Source organism: Phaenicophaeus curvirostris, chromosome 2, assembly GCF_032191515.1.
Source record: "Phaenicophaeus curvirostris isolate KB17595 chromosome 2, BPBGC_Pcur_1.0, whole genome shotgun sequence".
NCBI classification, from domain to species: domain Eukaryota; kingdom Metazoa; phylum Chordata; class Aves; order Cuculiformes; family Cuculidae; genus Phaenicophaeus; species Phaenicophaeus curvirostris.
Window position 1 is genome coordinate 49,189,445 of NC_091393.1, and position 20,730 is coordinate 49,210,174.

Genomic DNA, 20,730 nt, shown 5'->3' on the forward strand with positions numbered 1-20,730 from the left:
GATGGGTTCTCCATGGATGCCTAATGTAATTTCTTTTCAGTATGCTATGATCATTAGAGTAGGTTTTCACAAAACAGTTTTTACAGAGGAACAGATGGCTTAGGCAAACAGTGGCACAAGTAAAAGGATGTATCGTAAAAGCTGTCCAAGAGAGGGCACTTTGATCTACTCGCACCACATTTATCATAAACAGTAAAACTATTTTGAAAGCTTTTCCTATAAAGTCTCCTCACATCCAGCAGACACATGCAATAATCTATGATGAATCCACATTTTCACACTGATCATAAAAAAATGAAAACAAATTTGGAAAAAATTGCTATAAAATTTCATATGCAGGAAGTCTGTAGAGCTAATGTGTACCATTAATATTGAACAGTGTGTGTAGACTGGCATATGGGCCCTAGTCTGTAAGTCACTTAAGGATCTGTCTATGTAAACAGGTCTGCTGACCCCATCAGAACTATCTGCAAGCTTAAGGTTATCAGATGCTTTTCTAGATTTTGGCATTTAGCACTGAAGAGCTTGGCAGATAAAATTTAGGCCTAGACGTTATTATTCTAGCAATAGCAGTATTTTGACAGTGAGGAAAAACATAAAGGAAGATCCACACTACTTCCTCTCCCTTCCTCCTTCTCCGCCCCCCACCCCGTTATCAATTACATACCAGTCTTTCAATTCTCGGTTTTCTTATTTGAATTTCTGTTATGTCTCTGAAGTAACTCCTTGGTTGCTGAGCTCACTATTCTTCAAGCAGGATGGTTTGATTCCTACTTTCCAACAGAGTGTACAAATGGGACAATTGTGTTTTCCCTTATTACAAACCTGATTGTTTCATTCTTTTCTTAAATCTACTCATCTTCAGAGCACATAGAAATCCACTGAATATAGAAATATACAAAGAAGTATTCCAAGAAATTTAATTATAAGCATGACTCTTGCACAACTGAGATGTGTCAAAAGAACAGATGAATCTTTTTACTGTGACCATGTTGTGTACCTAAGAAAACGTTACTTAATTATGACCCAAATTTTGCTTGTCTTGCACACATTGAACTGTCCTTTATTCTGGGAATAGTCCTATCTGCTGTAACTCTTGTTCCTTACCTTGTACAGACCAGTGTCCTACTCCAGAAGAAAGAGAGAGGCTGAAATTGATGGAGATACTATTGACTCTGAGCACATGTAAAAAAAAAGTGTTTGCGTTTCAATAATGAAATGTCAGCCTCAAGAAAATCAATAAATGTTTTGCGAATGATGCCAATGGGGTCAAAACTTCACTCACAGTCCTAGTTCATACAACAAAATATGCACAACTTTAATACAGTTGTAAATTAGATTGCCTTTGAATCATCGAATAGGCAGGCTGTATATTCAGATCAAAGGCAGGTTCTTGAAAAATGTGTAGTGAAAGATGGGTATGTTCGCAGAGGAAACTGAAAAGACCAAGATGTCCACATTTTATACAAGCACTGGCAGAAGCACCAGATGTTAAATTGGACATACTATTATTAGCAGAAAGTTTTCATTATTTCTTCTGCTTCAGTTTGCACCTGCAGGGCTGCTTGACAACATTTCTTTTTTCAACACAATTTTTCCTTCTTTTTTCACTAATATGGTTGAATTAAATAAGATGCGTTTGTTGGAGGATGTTTCCCCTTATTTCCTCAAATACTCAGTTTGACAGGAACAGCAGCAAAGCCTATGGCAGTCAAATCTTTGCTCCTGTTGTTGTAGAAGACCTAATGTTCTCAAAGGCGAAATCTTGCAGGCATCTCTATTTTTCCTGGTCTCTGTTTAGCATTACCATTGAGCACAAGGAAACTTAAAGTCTTATTTTGCTGGTCTTAGTGGGTAAGTGCCCTTTTCTCTTATAGGCAAGACTTGGAGCAAGAACCCTCCCAAACAGAGATGCAGAACTAAAGAGATGTCTCCTCCTCTTCTACTTTCTCCTTTGCTTGAAAATCCAAGCTTTCTTATGCTGATTTAGTTCAAATTAATCTAACAATTTGGTTGGTTAATAGTCTGGTTGATCTGGCTGTAGGCTAATTTAACAATTCAGTTGATAAACTATCTGGTAGATAACCTAGTTAGCTAATGATCTAGTTGAGCCACATCCTTGGCTTCTGAATTTAGGTTCGTTTTCTATCAGAACCGAGTGCATTGTGTGTGCTGCTTTTACTATGGTCCCCTGTTGTGGCAGTCACAGGAGACAGCACTGGGACCTTTACAACAGTTTTGTATTCATTCTCTTGCTGTTTTTCTGCCATGAGGTTTAAAATGTGTTTTTCTAGGGATCTGTGGTGAATTGTCCTGGCATGACTGGAAGAAAGCAACTCTAATGTCTAGCTCTTGAGCTCTAGCCCCTGTGGTGCTTTTGCTTGTTGGCTACTCACCTGACCCCCTCGATTTTTTCAGAGAAAGCCCTTCTCTGCAGGAATTGGAGCAAGGAGCTGTGCTCCACTCCATCTATCCTCTCTCCTGGAAAGGGGAATGTGGCCGTGATGAATGTGGACTGGGGTTGCCTGCCACAGAGCCACAGCCAGCAGACCTGACACTGCTCTATCACCCTTAAGGTGGAGAAGGAGGAAGAAAAGGAGAAGGAGAAAAAGGGGGAGGAGAAGATGGTGAAGTTGCTGAGAGCAGCAAAGGAGAAAAGGGGGAGGGGAATGATCTGTCACTGGAGATCTTCTTTGCCTTTTAATTATGTTCTGCTCTCTCATCAAGATTAGAGTCACTCCTAAATCTTGTTTGGTGCACCTTTCCCCACCTCCAAATTTTGGGTCAGTGTCCAACTAATGTCAAAGAACCTGTAAATATAGTCAGTTCAAGTTCCATTTTGCTTCCTCAGAAGATTGCCACATCCTTTGGAGCAAAAGCATTGAGTGGGACCACACTGGCTTTGTATTCTGTGAATATGAGTGCATTGCTGAAACAATCTGTAGCACATTATAGCACAGAATCATGCGTGTAGTTTACTTGCACCATATAGTCCACAAGCAAATAGAGTAAGCCCACTATTTTCATTTGTTTTTGAAAGAGGCCTTAGGAGACAGCCCAAATGGGACTGAAGAATGATACAAACTGCTGTGATGCCAGATTTGTAGACTACTCTCCCTTTTCAAAATTGAGTCTCTGTACCAAGGTAGTGCTCCAAGGTAGTGTCTGAGAAGAGGAGGCTTTGGGGTCTTCCACACTTCCTTACTCTTAGTAGAGAACAAATGATAAGACTCTTTTTTTGAAACAATACACAGGTATCATTATTTATTAGGTGTAATAAGCACAATGAAAATATTTATAATAATTGTTTTTCCTGAACAGATAATATTACGCAAACAACTGCAAGCTATTTTATACAAACTGCTTTCTCAAATCCATTTCATTTTTGTGTCTTTTCAACTAGGAAGTATCTTCTTAATGTAGTTGCAAGTTCTTGTCTAACTATAACATGTTGCATTTATTCTCCCCATTAGTCTGATACATCTCTCATGTTTTTTGATCAAAGTTAGATGACACTCAATAAAAGTGAATGGAGTTAACTCTTAAAAAAAAATAAAAAGAAAAAGGATAAATTCCATGTCTGTCTTAATTTTTGCTATCCAGAGCTTTTACTAAAATTTTTTTTTCCCTCCTATTCTTTGCAGAAAAGAACATTTGGCAGAGCACTTTACATAAAGTACAGGTAGTTACAAAATTGCAGATGTATTACAAGCTAAAAATCCTCTCTAGGTGAGGATTTGGATGAGACTTCTTTTTCCACATTGCGGAAGTATCCATTTTTTTCACTTAAGGGCAAGGAATGGAACATTACAAAGTTAGGGTTAAAAAGGCAGAAACTAGCAGGGTCTTGAGTACATTTCATTGCTTGCAGCACTGTTGTGTATAAGATACTAAAAAGTGTTTCATAATTTGATTTTCTCTATGAGAGCCTAAGTATGAGATGGTAAGGGCTATTTATGCATTTTACACTTATGTACAACAGCATACACTTTACACTTTTTAAATACTCATGAACAGCAAACCAGTTAAAAAGAGCCCTTTAACAAATGTTTGATACCTACATTCACACTGCTCCAGGTCCATTTCTGATACGCAGGGGAATCACAAGTCTTTCCTGACTCTTTTGTGCTGGGTAAAATATCTCGACCAGTATAACAGAGTTTTTTTTAAAGCCATAGATTTCGATATAGCAGATAGAAAAGGCAGATGCCCATGAAGAAAGCCAGGCCAAGAGCCTCTTCAAACAGGACTATAGGTTGCAGGGGTGGCTTGAAATCCCCTCTGCCTGCTCTGTGCTGGCCCAGCAACGGCATGTCAGGATTTTTAAGGGTTTACTGATGGTCTTTGCTTACCTTGCAAGTATTCAGAAATAAATACTTATATTCCACATGGATAGGTAAATGCCAAGCTGCTGATTTGCTAGGGGACTTTCTCTTGTCCTTTTCTCATCCTGTTCTTATGCTCAAGTGAATTTATAAAAAATAGAAGCAAAGCTATGAAGGGCTGGATTAGTAATTTACTACTTGGGCAGTCAGTGGCTAAAGGTATTTACCTTCTTGAAAAATGTGCAAAATCTTCAGTTTTAAAAAATTATTTATATAACATGGGATTTTTGTGAGCTGCTTTCCTTCAGGAAGATGATATGTTATTTTGTTTACTGGCAATTTAAAAAGCTTTTCTGAATTTAATTAGAAATATGAAAACATTTAAGATGCAATGGACTCCACATATACCCCACTCATGGTAATGAATGAGGAAACACAAGTTTTTTTAATGTTTAGACTTCATCTAACCAACCCACATCAGATATGAAAGTCCAAAATAGAATAGATAACTTTATTGAAGAATGCCAGTACCATTTTGATACATGCATTTGAAAAGTTTCCAACGTTTTCTACTAACATCCAATGACAATATTCTGGAAAACGTAGCTGGTGTGTCAGATAGCTCTGGAATATGAGCACATTTTTCCTTATGGGGAAGAGTAAAAATACGTGGGCTTCACATTACCCAAGATCTGATCTTCATAGTTAGGAAGGCAGCAGAAGAAGAATCCCAAGCATATTTCCATAATGGCGGTGGTCCAGCCAAAGCCGTAGGCCCAGCTGAACATATTGGTTCCACTCAGTCTCATTTCACTTGTGAACTTTACAGGATAAATGACCAAACCCATGATGGAGAATACAGCTGAAGAAACAGAAGAAAACAAAAAAGCTTAAGCTAACACCCATCACATTGCCTGCCTCCATAACACCTGTAGTTAAACCCACCCACGTTTTGGAGGATTTGAAAATGGATCCAGTGCCGTGACAAACTTTGTATGATTTTTCGTTGAGTGTTCAAGTGCACATAGGCAAAGACCTAGGCTTAGAACCAGCTGAGAGAAATACCAGTTCTAGTATGAATATACCTACACAAGCTAAACTTGACTTTGTATACTGCCTTACCAGCAACAAAAAGCAAGCCTCCGATCCCTCGTATGAAGTTGAACCGAAGTGTGGGAATGGCAAATGCTATGATGGCCAGAGCAAAACAGATGACTAGAAGTAGAAAGCCGACTAGGTATGTGGCAGCAGCAGCTCTTCCCCAAGCTGAAATCAGAAGGAAGATATATTAGAGAGGAACAACAACAAACCCTTACAGTATTTTTCTCAGGTTTATAATGAAAGGCTATTTTTAAACAAACATGAAATGATCAGCTCCCACAAAGGAAAGCATGAGAGCTTTCTCTCCTCTCATAGGTGAACATTTTAGTTCCACAAGAAATCATTCACTAGGAATGTGTAAGAACACCAGCTTTCATCTATCATACAGAATGCGATGGGACTTGCTGCAGGATTTAGCAATTAGGAATTGAGATGAAAATGACTGTAAGGATGTAAGAATGGACGTTCTCCTTCAATAACAAATGTCATTGCCTCAGAATATGCCATAAAACTAGCGGCGTTTTTATGGACAAGGAGAATTAGACTGTCCCTAAAGTTAATCAAATTCTTCCTTAAAAAAAAAAAGTGTTTATACAAGAACTACCATCCTGGCATGCAAATATAAAACTATGACAATACTTCATAAATGTCAAAATTCAGTAGTATCTGCCATTTCAGCCTTTGTTTAGCTTTGTGTCCCAAATGGAGATAAAGATTTGGAATCTCTTTTGTAGGGAAATTTGACCTTTGCTTTTGATCCAAAGTCAAAATCATACCATTATAAAAATTTATTCAGGATGTTACTTTCATTTTCAAGTTATATAACTTTATGTTCCAACATGTGAGATTTAAGCATGTTGTGCTAGCATAACAACTGAATAAAGGTATTGTTTATTCAGTGTTTTAAGTCTTGAGGGACAGCTGCTGCTCAAAGAGATTAAAGTGCCTCCTCTTCTGAATATAAAAAGCCCACTTTGACACTTTTAAAATTGTATATGTAGATGGAGTAGGCAGTTAAAATCTTCTGGGTATCTAGACTTCACCCTCTCACCTACACTATGTGTTTGTAAGATGTCAGCTTCTAACCAAACAGCAGTGCTGAAAAATTACCATAGCCCAAACAACCCTCATGGTAATTATAACTCAACTGAAATGCTTCACTTACTGTTCAGTGAAAGCCACTGCCCTGGAGAGTGTCACCTTGGTGCTCAACTTCTCTTCACCTAGACTGCACACCACCTCTGCTATTAGACTAGAAAAATTAATCAGGATTTTCCAGCTCTACTCTTCTTCCCATCAGCCCATCAAAACCAATTTCCCTTTTTGCTTGCTTTTCACCATTCCCTCCTGGTTTCTGATCCCTGCTTCACTCTAGCTATTGCACTGTGTTTTCAGTTTTATGCCCTGTCTTCATTATGCCAAAAGAATTCTATCTGTTCATAGGTTTTTTCAACTGTATTATTTTTCCTGTAAATAGGCAGCTGTCTGAGAAGATTCAAAGGGACAACAAAGGTGTGCCTACAGCTCACCTCGTAGCCCAGTATTTTAGCCCAAACTCTTCTCTTAAGGAGTTTATAGCAGGTTTGGAGGTAGAGCATGCAATGTGGAGGCATAGGTAGGAAGATAACCCTGCTGGCAGAGTACCAAAGGAAACAGCCAGAATGAGGAATTTCTCATACTGATGCAGCTCAGTTTACCCTGTGGAAAATGCTCCCACTTCCAGCCTCTCAGCCACTCTTCTAAAACAACAAAGAAAAGGGGCACCTAGCCATAAGAGAAGTTGTTCAGCAGCAGTGACCTCTCTGCTCTTGGTTATGAGTGTTCTAACTTTTGACAGAAGAGTGAAATGAAAAGGACATGTAGTGATGACAGGTTTTGTTAGGCGTATAACTGGTTGTGGGTAAGTGCAAAACTCCTGGGCAAAGGCGTGTCCTTTTCCAGAGCAGACGCAGAGCAAGTCACCCACATGGGGAGTGCTGAGGCACCTTAAGACTTGGGAGTTTCATCTTATTCGCTGCCACCTCCACTGCTGTGGGCAGCAGGCAGTCTGCCAAAGCGCAATCTTGCTTCCCAAGAAGAGCTGATGGCAGAGCACTGTGAGCAGTGCCTGGGCTAGGGGATCAGGAGGCCCTGCCTGGTGGCCACAGCCATGTGTGATGGCATCTTGCCCATGCTGCCTTCTTTCTCCTCTACCAGGCTTGCCCAGGTGTTTTTCCTGAAGTAGTGTTACAAATGCTGTATGAAATGCTGTATGAAAGCAGATCGGGTGCACACCCAGCCTGCCAGGCACTGGCTACATGACAAGAAGAGACATGCTTGTTGCAGGATGCTTACAACATTGGGAGGCATTGCTTAATCACTTAGCAGACAATTTCGTGACTCTCGGTTCTACAAAAGAGAAAAAGAATAGCTAGATATTGTAAAAAAAAACCAACACCAAACAATATGCAGCTCCAGGTAAGGCAATAGGATTGCATGGAAGAGTCACTGTGGGTTTTTGAGGAACTGTGCCCTGACTTCATCTGTCCTTTACTAAAAGTAGCTGTTCTCAGTAGTCTAAGACCCCAGTATGCAAACACCTTACCTTTCTAGGGTAAAAGGTAGCAAAAGCTATGTGTAGGAATAACTGCAACTGTTTCTGTATCTGAGATGCTTATTTTAACTTGTGCCAGTCAGGAGCAGCTTTGTGTCTTTAACAATATAACTAATACTTATAATTCTTTAAAATGCCAGAATTAGAAGAAGTAAACTGACAAGCAAGTAGCTAATCTGGTCCCAAATCTTTCCTTACCTGCCAATAATAGTTTGGTGGGGGCTGGGGGGCTTTGGAGTGGGGGGGAGGGGGCATTATTATTTGTAAGACACTTTTTCTCCATTGACCAAAATGGCAGTGAAGTTTTTGCTGCTTAAGAGTTAAAATGTGCTTATTAGAAAAAAAAGAACATCTGTGTTTATGTGGGAGTGTCCTTAAATACCAGCAGGATCCTGTAACACTATTTCTCCTCTTTTCAGCTTTTCTATCAGCTGAAGCAACACCAATGAACACTATGAAAGGTTCTGTAGGAAGCTACACACTGTCTGCTCTTGAAAATTACTTCTGGCTGGCAATTTTCTGAGCAATTTTGCTGCCCCAAACAGGCTCTGCTCCAGCAGAGCAAGGCCGGTTCTTCTCATCACAGTGTTTTGTTCATCAATTTCTGAGAATCCAGACTACCTACAGTGGATGTGGTAATATGTGACTACTGAAAAATGAAAATAAGTGCCTGCCTTCTAAAACTGCCTGCTGTGTGAGGAGATCCTTGAGCTAATTTAGAGACCAGAAAAAGTTCATTCATGCCAGTACAGAGCTCACCATAGCTTATGAGCAAGATAATTGGCTTAGACAGTGTACAATAACAACACAGCTTTATTTCTTTGCTATTAAAGTTAACACAGTTTAGAGGTAGCATGACTACCTCTAGTATTGCACCATCTAAACACATTCTGAGTATCCTATTGCTAACTGCACCATAGGGAAGCTGATGGTCTTCATTAGAGATCCAGTACCAAAAATGTCTCCAGTTTCCTGCCTTCCTGATCTTACTCTCTCATGTGTTTTCCAGTCTGAAAATGTGTAAACATAGTTTGCACTTCACACATCAGGAAATGAACTTCCTTGCTCAGTAGTAAGTCAAGCCAAGATCTCATCTTTCCTTAATCTGCTGGTTTTTGTGCTCCAAACAGTGCCTTCAAAAAAGAAATGTAGTGCCTTGAAAACAGCATGTGAAGTCTACTTCCCACATGATAAATACAAATTTCTGTTTCTGGTGTATGTGGTTCAAAACATGGGGAAACATTCACAACAACATTCTCAGGTCTTTCTTTACCTGGTACCCTCAAACCACGTAAACTACTGAGTCTCTCTCTGGGTGACATTTTCTGCAAGCAACTCCAGAGACTTCAGAAGTACTTCTGGTCTAGTCAACAAGAACATGATCCTACAAATTTTCCTCCTGGCTTGAAGCTAAATACACAACTAGCACTGGAAAGAAAAACAAATGTTTATTGCCAGCTTGCAGACACCAACCATTATCTACGGGTTCCTGCTGACTGATCGTTTTAACACATCATTCACTGCAGTGAATTGTGCAGCAATTTTAGGAAGGATAGTTTTAATTCTAAAAAAAATGGGGAGAGGGGAGAGGAAATGTAACAGACTAGTATTTTATTGTTATCCTTCATACCACTAAGGGAAAGAAACACAAACCCTGCAGTTCTAGCTCCAGTCTTGCAAAGCAGTTTTTACAAGAACTAAAATCTGCCATGGTGGTGATTCATCCCTGTGTTGAACATGATGAGAATGTTTCTAGGCTGAGTTTGCAGAGCTCAACCTGTTTTACATCTCTCTGATTAAAGGGAAAGAGCATTATTTTGGAAACAAAGCTGAACTCACTCAGGTTTCTCAACCTGACGTTCCTCATCAGGGTGTGGTGAACTCTGCAGCATACATGCTTCACTTTGGAAAGGAACAGCTTTGGCCAGGTTTTATCTATTTCATTTTGTTCGTTTTCCTTGAGAAAGTTTCCATGTGAAAGTGAGCATGTCTGCAGAAGAATACGCATTCTCTTTAGCTTGAATTTTAAGATACTGCATCAAATCCACACCTCTATTTGTTACCTGAACAGTTATGAGCTGTGTGTATGCAAGCCACTGTTATTAAGAACTCTGAATTCACCGTGTTACCTGTGCAACACTGGACGCTGCAAAATCCTGCTATGTAGAAATCATTATTCTCTAACGTGCCAACTAGAGGGAATTTCTGTGCTTTTTTTTTTTGAAAACAAATGAACACTGAAATTTTGGGGATTGTTTGCTCATCACATGAGCTGACATTGAAATACCAGTGTGCATGTGTTTGTACACAGCCAAGATAATTCAGAAACAATTGAAAGGAACTTACTAATAAACTCTGTGTGTAAACTGAAAGCTACTGTCTGAAAATAATTTCAAAAGAAGTCTATACAAATGAAGAAAATCACAGAATAAAATGAGAGAAAAAATCAAACGTATTATTGGGTATATATTATTCTCTGAGCTTCTACATTGTATCTGGATCTTACTTGAAACAAGTGTCTTCTCTGAAAATCTTTCCCTTGGCAAGACAATACTAGAAGTTTCTCTTTAGATTTTTTTTGTGTGAGTTTATATCCTTTGGAGTGGGATGCAGAAGTTTTCTTTCTTCTGTTTGGTATCCAATTTTGGTAACTCCATTATTTTCCCCCTAGCATTACTTCTTTAGAATTTATTGGCAGTTAATAGGGATGTCTCATTTAATAACAAAGTATGATCTCATAACTTGCAAGCCATTTTTATGTGAGCAGGAACCAGCTTTTAGCTTGCCACTACGTAAGAGAGAGCCCTGGAAACGGAGACTTACCTGTTTAGGTTCATTGTAAGATAACATCATTGCCAAATTTTCTTGGTGATTAGTAGTGGGTCCCACATAAATGAGAAAGAACTAGGATTTCCAATTACCCCATAATGATGATTTTAGTTGACAAGAGTCACAGCAAGGACCTTAGGCAGAGGCCATCTATCAGTAAAATACGGTATATTTTAGCAGAAAGCAATCTGGTCTCAACAAGCATATGGCCTTGACCATAATTTAGTGCTAAGGTAATAGCTTAGTTTGAGTTGGTAGATTTTTAACTCCTTTAAAGCAAGAAACTATTAATCCCCCACCACTGACTACACTCACAAACGTATATAGGCAAAGTCTACATCCAAGGCTTTATGTACTTCTGCAAACCTCTTCGCTTACTGAGGAAAGCAATGGAACTTGGAAGTTCTTTCAAATTGAATTTAAGAAGAGGGGCAGTTACATCTTGAAGGAGTGGTTCAAATTCATCTCATCACAAGCCCAGACATGTACAAGCTTGACTTAGAAGCTGGCTTCTGCAAATCTTGTATTAATGAGGGCTGCTCCCTGATGCTTACTTAGCACTAAGAAGGCAGAAATGGCAGAGGGCGTAGAGCCATCATCAAAAAGAGCACTGAGACAGTAAGGTAGCTATTAAAATAATGTGCAAACAGTGCCTCAGAATTAAAGGTTTGCTCACAAGCGAGTCAGGGAGTACCCCTATCACACATTATCTTCAGAAGAGGTTGCATACATTGAGAACATCTCAGGATTAAAGCTCAGTCTTATGCAATTTAACGCTATAACACTTTTTCCTTCTATTCTTCTACCCTTTATTTTAAATTACAGCAGTATTACTTACATTTGGATGTGTATATGTGGAGGGAGGGGAGGATTAAGTAAATAAACCAGGTAAGATATTATGATAAATCAGTACATATACGTAAGTTCAGTTAATCAGTGTAGCAAGATGTACCTGCTCCCTAACTACACCTGAGTTACAGGTGGGTTAAAATATTCAATTGAATTAAATAGAATCAAGTTCCGTGGTAACACAGTCTGTGAACTAGAACTTCTAATCAAAACAGCAGAGTGGAACCTTTCCAAAAAGCAATTTTTGAGTTTAATTTTCCCAGAGCCATTTGAGGCTGAAGAACACTGAATTTACATCTCATTTCTATATGCACCAAGTAATGTTCTCACTCTTGATCTGTGGTTTTCATGCTGTCAGCAAACTTTGTTCTGAGACCTTGCTGAGAGTCGCCTTTTGCGCTAGAGAGTTTCTTTCTAATAGAAAGCTGATGTGAATCTGGATCTAATTTTGTTAGAAGCAAATTTTACCATTTACAAAAAACAGAACCACCCAACATATAAGCAGAAATAGTACTCAGTGTTCATAAAATACATCATAAGGTCTAATTACTCTTCTTGTGAATGAAATAGCTTTTACAATGCATCTTGTAAGTCTTTATCACTTGCTGCTTATGGCCAATAGGGTTGTTGATGATCCACGCAGAGGCTTCCAACATTTGGGGCCTGATTTGGGCCCAGTGTGGTATTCAACATAATGAGTGACATTAGATGTATTCAATTGCAGATTAGTACTTCAGCAGAACTGTGTGTGATCTGAAGTGTTAGTTTACACCAGCAGAAGGAAGTCAGAAACCTCCAGGACATAGGCTACCATAGTCACTTCACAATCAACTTGAGTTTCTGGGAATTTTTGGCCAATGATAGATCTCATAATGGTGCTTGACAAAGAAGAAACCCAGCATTACAATACTCACTGACTCAACATGTTCAAAGTTGCTCAGAACAATACAAGCTGTCAGCGAGAAATGGTATGGAAAGGTAAAAGAACAGAGCTTTGCTTCTTTTACTGTGTAACTGCTTTCCTGCTTAAGTAACCTGACTATTCAAACCTACAGTGGAATTCAAAATCTGTCTTGCTGCCCTTATCACCATCCAGATTATGGAGAGGTCATTATAGGCCTGCTGTAACAGACTACCTCAATAAGGTAGAGGAACAGATGAAGTGAGGAGAAATGAGAGCCTAGCCACATGTTTCCACACATTTTCAGCAGAGATGCCTTCTCTCTGTGTGTGAGTGGATGGTACGCTCTCAAGGACTTAAGATCCTGACAGTGTGAATTGTTGAGGATCTTCAAGAAGTCCTCAATGCCAGCAATTCTTATCTCCTCATAGGAAGATGAGATCCCTCCACATTATTGCTATCTTCCTACACAATGTAACTGTAATTGTTAAAGAAAGGTTTGGTAATAAACAGGGGGATGCCAGCTGCAATTGCTCTCTTTAGAGTTAATTGCTGATAAGCATAACTATTACTTTAAAAATACTCTGATTAAATGAATCTGCCACTAAACATACAAAAGGACAAACCCTAAAATTACAAGGAAAAGCTTGTTAGCAATTGCAAGTGACGAACAAAAATTGCTATGGCAATTAAATGCTCTGGGTTTGGTTCTTTCCTCTTATACCTCTGTAGCAACAACAGAATGCTCCCTACAGACTTGGGAAAAATAATATTTGTTCTTTCTTTCTTACACCACATTTCCTTAAATGTACTTTTGTGATATTTTCATTATAACATAATATAATAATTATTATAATTTTCATTATAATATACATTTAATTGAAACTGTATTTTCTAGTATTCTAAATTTTGAATAACAGTTGAATATTCTATGTTATTAAGTAACTAATCTTGTAATCTCACTTCTCACTGATCACTGCCAGGTAATGTTACATTTTTGGAAGACTGATAACTTATGTGCTTCTCTATACATTGTCATTAAAACTACTAGCTATCATCATGTATAAATATAACTGGCTTATGCTAGAATGCGGCAGGAACAGCAACAAGCTTTTGTTTTCAGTTCACCCTGTGTCAAAGGAGTCAAGGTTTACTCTGTAATCTGGGCAATGCATGGAGCATAGATTTCGGCTCCATCCTGGGCTCTCCCACAGGCTTTTTTGGACTGGTTAGAAACCTCCCCAGACTTTTTTTCTCAGTTGTAAGGACACTTTTCCAAATCTACTTGAATTTTACCAAATTCTGAAACAGTTTATATGAAGACCTTTTACTTCAGGGAAAGTCTAAGCACAGTCACATGTTGGCTTCATCTCTGTTCCTACGTGTGGACACCTGAGGATGCCAAAGGGCCACTGGGGGAGCCTCTCTCTCCTCCCTGGCCCTGCTGAGAGGGCCTGTCTCCCAGCCCATTGCTCTGGAAATATCCTTGTGTCTCCATGCTCAGGGCACCCACTTCAGCTTGGGGGCTTTCCCATGCTTGGGATTAGGGGCTGGCTGTCAAATGTAATGGGAACGTGAAGGAAGGCAAAACAGTTTTATGTAGGCAGCATAGCAACAGGGAAACTCGGTCTCTGGTCTGTCCTATGCCCATGGTGTGATGATTCACTGCTCTGTTGGAGACTTTAGTTTTCCAGAGGGAGAGCTGTGGGATCAGTAGTGCAAGATCAGTGGTAGGTGTATTACGAAGAGGGGTCCTTTGCTGCTTGGAGACTGATCCTGAACACACCGTGCAACTCACAATTGTCTCAGTACCTCAGGATTTTTAGCAAGTGGTTTCCATTATATCATTCCTCTATAATGCTTCATCACCGCAGAAGATTGCCCAGACCCGAAAGTATGATACAGGCAAAACAGGGAAGAAAATCTACTCATCAGTGGGGTTCTTATGAGGCTAAAGCAGAATATTTCTTTCCTCAAGAGGATATTTCCTTTTGCAGCACTCTCTTCTTTCACTTATCCTGTAAACATACTCATCTGTTGCCAAAGTTCATTTGTTCATCAGAATCATACTATACTAGCAGTCCTATCTTGTAGTACTGCATTTATGGACTAAAACAGCACTGGAATGAGCTATAACCCTAAATCCATTATTTGTCTAGAAGACAATATGCAGAAGGGTGTTCTTTCCAGATGGTAAAATCATTGATCCCTCCGCTAATCTCTATAGCCACTGGTTTAGTGGCTCCACACAACCTAGGAAAAGGCTATAACTGAACATCAATGTGAAATGTACACTTGCAGGCCAGAGAGCCAACTGTATCCTGGGTTACATCAAAAGGAGTGTGACCAGCAGGTCCAAGGAGGCGATTCTTCCCCTTTACTCCGCTCTCTGAGACCTCAGCTGAAAAACTGCATTCAATTCTGGAGTCCTCAGCACAGGAAGGATGTTGACTTGATAGAGCGAGTCCAGAGGAGGACCACAAAGATGATGAGAGGGCTGGAGCGCCTCCCATACAAGGACAGGCTGAGAGAGTTGAGGTTGTTCAGTCTGGAGAAGAAAAGGCTCTGAGGAAACTTTATAGCAGCCTTCCAGTTCTTAAAGGGGGGGTTGCAGGAAGGACGGGGAGAGGCTTTTTGTCAGAGAGTGCAGTAGAAGGATGAGGGGTAAAAGTTTTGAGGTGAAAGAGTATAGATTTAGATCAGATATTAGGAAGAATTATTTTCCTCTGAGTGTGGCGAGGCACTGGAGCAGGTTGTCCAGAGAAGCTGTGTAGGTACCATCCTTGGAGGTGTTCAAGGCCACGCTGGATGAGGCTTTGAACAACCTGACCTAGTGGAAGGTTTCTCTTCCCATGGCAGTGAGGTTGGAACTAGACAATCTTTAAGGTCCCTTCCAACCCAAACCATTCTATGATCCTGTGAAAATTACTGAAGATATGGATTCCACTTGTCGTGGAAATGCTTTTTCATTATATTTTTAACCTGAAGTCTGTTTGCACCATGCAAATGAGCTGACCACGTCAACCTAAATGAGGCTGTAAGCTTGCAGTTATTTTGATGCCAGCATCTGTACACAGAAGAGTTGCAGGGCCAGTGTAGCCATGAGCTTTTGATCGTATTGTGTACCACATTAGGACTAATAGAATAAAATCAACCATTTTCCCCCAACCAAACTCACACATGTTTGAACATCTTCAAAGCCTGAAGTGGAATAAATTACATACTGAAAAGGTGTCTTAGGTCTGCAAGACACACCCTGTTCATGAGAGCTTACATAGCCAAAAATCAAGAAAAACAAAAGAGTTTCATGTTAACTTCATGAAAGGATTTAATCTCCGCATTTTCATTAGAAGCTCAGCCATGTCCCAGCCAGATATATCCCATATTGTTCCTTTATCCATCCAAAAATTCCTTGTCTTTATAGTTTCAAGTACAGTATAAACTTGAGAGCTTTATCTTGCAAGTGTCAGAACATTGCAGAGCTACAGTTTGCATCTCAGTCTCTCATCCTAAACTCCTTCCATTTCTAGGAAATGTCCTAATGCAGACATTTTTTTCCTTGAAAGCTCTATTTATTTGAGCTAAATACGCTTGAAAACCAAAAGACTTCTGATAAAATCTAGGCAAGTGTCCTATGGTTAAAGCAGAAGATTTGAACTCTTGGAGAAGATAATAGAGTATATAAACTCTTCATAGTCTCACTTTCCACAGAGTTCATAAAGTTTGCAGAAGGCCTAGAGTGTGTAGATGCTTTTACAGAAGATAATTGCCTTTGTAGAGATATTCTTCTGGCTTTCAAAAAAAAAAAATTAAAAAAAAATTGAATAGGCATCTTGTCTTTCCTGTGAGGTTTTGAATTCTGTCAATATAAGCAACTACTCAGAGACCCCAAACTCCACTGATGTCATCAATGAAACATTCACCTTTCTTCCATTCCAAACTCACTGACTTCAACTATGTTGGCTTTATGAGTTCTCTCTGAGTATATATATACATATTAACGCAAACGGCAAAAATTCAAGGGGAATTACAAACATTGCAGGTAGAGAATTCTATTTGAATTTGCACATTAATTTGAACAACTTGCAAGAACATTATCATTATAACTAATTATGAAAATATAAAGATGTCAGTACTGGATTAAGAAAGCGGTGCTGTCGAAGTTACGTTGAGAACATTTACTGGCAGCTGGTTACATGCATGTAACTTATATCAGAGAAACCATCCCTGAAGGAAGAGCAGATTTAAGAACCTGCCCAGCCTGCAGCAGATTCTGCAGGGAACATGAGAGTGAAGCCCAGAGGAAAGGAGATGGAAACTGTGAAATGGAGAGGGGAAATAATGAGATCATCTCAGGAAAAGTGTAAAACACTTCTGTACTTTCTGTTTGCAGCACATCTTTTGTTTCTGTGCTCAGGAAGGCATGTAATTACACTTTATTTATTGAGCACTGTGTTTTGCTTGGCACGAGATAAACATAAACAACCCACTGAACATGATGCTGAGTGGGTTTTTTTCCATGAACTTTCTGTAGCAGTGTGGATAAAGTAATTCTAGAATTATTAAAACTATGTTTCAGCACAGAGGCAGATAGAATCAGGCTCAACACAAGATCTAGATAATCACAAGTGAAATGTCGCATGGCCTATATTTGGGGGTGGAATCCAAGAGCAACATCAGGTATCTGCTCCCTGTGTGAGGAAAGGCAGGAGCCCCAGAAGAAAACTACCAACCCCACACCAAATGAGCAAGGGAAAAATGGTAGGAAAATTGGAGGAGAGGATTGGATCTGAACACATCCCATCTCTGGAAAGAAGGTGTCTGAAGGAAGGGACTGGAAATGATCAGGACAGTGACAAGACTTTGCATCCTTAACAGTCAGACTGACAGCCCTCATTTGAGTCAGGGGTAACCCACCCCTGCGATTGGCCAAGTTCTGTATTATCACGGCATAACCTTGCAGAGGCATCAGCCTGGCAGCGTAATCTGCTGTAACTTGGCCTACACACAAATTTTTTCACGTATAGGCCTTACATATTCTCCCATTGTCTAACTTACTCCATTGTTCCAGACGCATCTTCCTTCTCCATCTGGAATTTTTATCCAGGAGGATTTTGAGGACTTACTTAGGTGTTCTGGCTATTTAGTAAGCTTGAAGAGGTCAAGTGATAGACGCACACCCAGTAAGAGTGCAATGCAATCATGAACAACATTTCTAATGCTTTCAGAAGCATCAGCTGACTCTGCGATATACATGCTGGAGAACATTCTGTATGTGTGTACTATGTCCAACTTTTCTAACATATGGATGCGATTTGTGGTAACCTCAGACATTGCAGGGTAGTCCACATAGAGGATGACCTCCCTGGTTTGCCTGTAAATGCTATCCAGTGGGAAACTGTGCATACAACCGCAGAATTAAGCATGTAAAAGTGAGGCAGAGTAAATTAAGAAGTGAAATGCCAAACAATCATGTAGGACCTGGAAGCAAGGTGAAACTTCTCTTGTATGATCAAGAGAAGCAAGGTGTAAGTTCTAAATATTTTCTGTCCTGTTAAAGCTGGCGTTCATGACACAGACAATGCCTAACCTAGAGATCAGGAGGAGGAATCCCTTCTCATGAAAACTCAGGATTCCGAAGTCTTTTGTTAAGCTTTAGGATCTCTCTCTCCTGCTCTCCGGTGCCATGTAGCAAAGACAGAAAACTGGCTGGATCTGTGCCCAGCCACACAGCTGATGCAGGAGCTCTGGGCGTTATTTTGAATGGAGCCTGTCCGGTCCTGGCACCCTGCACTCACAGAGGCCTGCTACAATTCACTCATTAGAGCTGAATTTTGTGCATAGAAGGTAGAGTTTGACTGTAGATAAGAAAACTTTCGGGAACAATTTTGAAAAGCTGCAATAAATGATCCCTGAGACTGCTCCTGCAAGTATTTATATGCTTATTTTCAACAAAAGCAGCTGAGATTATGAAACTTAAGAGAAAGTGCTCTTCCTTTTAATTTGAATTAACATAAATTGTAAGAACACTTGAACATTCCTGCTGGCTCAGGCTAACAGTCTGTCACTCACAATAACTTGTTTCAGACTTTGGCCAATAGCAGATCTATAGGAAAAGAAATCTTAAAAATTTGAATAAAAAAATAAGAAAAAGAGGAAAAGAGAGAAACAGGGCACATCTAGAGTGATTCTTCTCTTGGCCTGTTCTCACAGACTCAGTGGTTTATATCTATTTAAGCTGAAGGTTGCACCCGAGTCAACATGTTTAATAGCATACCTAACCAAAACTCAGTACAAACAAGAAATCCTTTCATCAATTAAAGCTTTCTTTCATAATCACAAGGAGACTCCTTCACACAATCCACCTACCGGAGCAGTTTCAGGGCAGCATTCTGCAGCCTGACACTCCCTGAGAATATCTTCCTACCATCTTACATTTTTACCTCCACGTTTCTTGCTGGCACTTAGGACTGGCTTATCACACAAATGCCTGGATTATCCATGCAACTTGCTGTTTGCACATTTTAACAGCAGTAGCTGTTAAGTTTTGGAAAGTACTGATTAGAGGTTACTAGCTGCTTCTAAGAGAGCAAGAAAACCTTAAATGGTGTAATATTTTCTGCACTGATATATTACCATGTACGGGGTTTTGTACTACACAACCCACCATCTAAACCAACCAGGTTTCTCTGTACACATGAGTGAGGGCATTTTTGTTCTTCAGGCTGTTGGTCAAAAGCCTTGATGTATTTCAGTGACAGTCCCTATTGCCCATAACCTTACATATTAATGCTAGGTATTAGGTGATACTGGTAGAAAAGTTGAGGGAAGATGAGCTAGGAGACGTGACCCACTGCTTCAGAGACTTCTTCCCCCCACCCCTGCAGGTGCTTACCATAATTCATGAGGGAATCGCAGGTCCATTGCCCACCCTGGTCAGGCCTTGTACAGCTCTCCCATAATGACGCTTGGTTCACATAGGGCAAGGTCTGTGACTCCAGCCATCCCCTGCCCGCCAGTGCAATGATACCAAAGATGACACCTATGCCCAGGAGCAGGGGTAGGATCCATCTGCACCGTGTGTAGTCAAGGCCGTACTTCACCATCTTCCAGGGCAGTGGGAGGCTGGTGTGATGAGAGTGGAGGTCTCTGCCACAGAATCAGTGATGGGAAGCAAAGGGTGCTTCTGCAAAGCTCCTGGAAAGAGAGTGCTGGTACCTGCAAGCGTGTGTGCAGATGTTTGAGAAAAGCTTTTGAATCAGGAGGAGGGAGGGAGAGAAGGAAGCAGGGAGCTCCACCTAGATTTAAATGAGTAAGAGCTGCCACTGAGCAATAACCAGTTGAGCTGGGGAGAAGCTTCAAGGCTGGGTTTATCTGTGGGATCCTCTTTGCCCTGCTGACTAGGTAACAAACTAGGTGCTGTTTACCCTCGGCATTTAACGCTTTCCTTCCTGCCACTCCCCACCAGCAGGAGCATCTCACAGCTGTGTTTATGTCTTTCTGTCTCCTAAGGGATTTGTGAAAATAGGAGACGAGCCAGCAAATTATTTGCATTAGAGTGTGGTTCCTTCTGAAACTTGCCACCTGGAGGTTGAAAGCTGCTTTTCTTGGACTCAATTTTAAAATAAAATTATACCTTATTTTTTACAATTAAATAAATCCTCTAGCTGTTATAAAGCTAACATGATAAAGAATGTGTGACTGCCTTCCCTTCCGCTTTTGGGAAGGGGGAAATAAACATCAAGATTTACTATCCAAAACACAGTATGGCTGGGATATAGCCTTGGTGAGAGAATGAAAACTGAGCTTTACTTCAACCATGGCTCATGAACACTCCCTGCGCATGCCTCTGGCTGTACGTGTACTGCCTGAGGCCTGTGAGAGACAGTTTGCAACGTTCTGTGAGAGCAATGTGGAGATGAACCATCATGTTGCTGTGCCCTGAGAGATCACCCAGCTGAGTGTGAGCTGTGTTTTCTGTCCGACAGCTCAGAAGCAACATGGGCATGTTTGTAGCATTCTCCCTTTGAATCAACACATGCTACAACCTAGTATTTTGGTAGGACCCACACATGTTTACATCTGGAATTAGCTGCATCACTTGCAGATTGAAGTTGAGTATTGTGAAATAT

General features: G+C 40.2%; 1 protein-coding gene across 1 annotated transcript; it reads right to left on the minus strand.

The window, feature by feature from the left end:
• Positions 1–4,553: 4,553 nt before the first annotated feature.
• LOC138717946 (p53 apoptosis effector related to PMP-22-like) lies at positions 4,554–19,873 on the minus strand. Its single transcript, XM_069851983.1, has 3 exons — positions 19,494–19,873; positions 5,448–5,591; positions 4,554–5,187 (listed from the first exon to the last, which is right to left on the minus strand). Exons 1-3 carry the CDS (start codon positions 19,702–19,704, stop codon positions 4,973–4,975), a joined length of 570 nt encoding a protein of 189 aa, XP_069708084.1. The 5' UTR covers positions 19,705–19,873; the 3' UTR covers positions 4,554–4,972.
• Between the last annotated feature and the right edge of the window lie 857 nt (positions 19,874–20,730).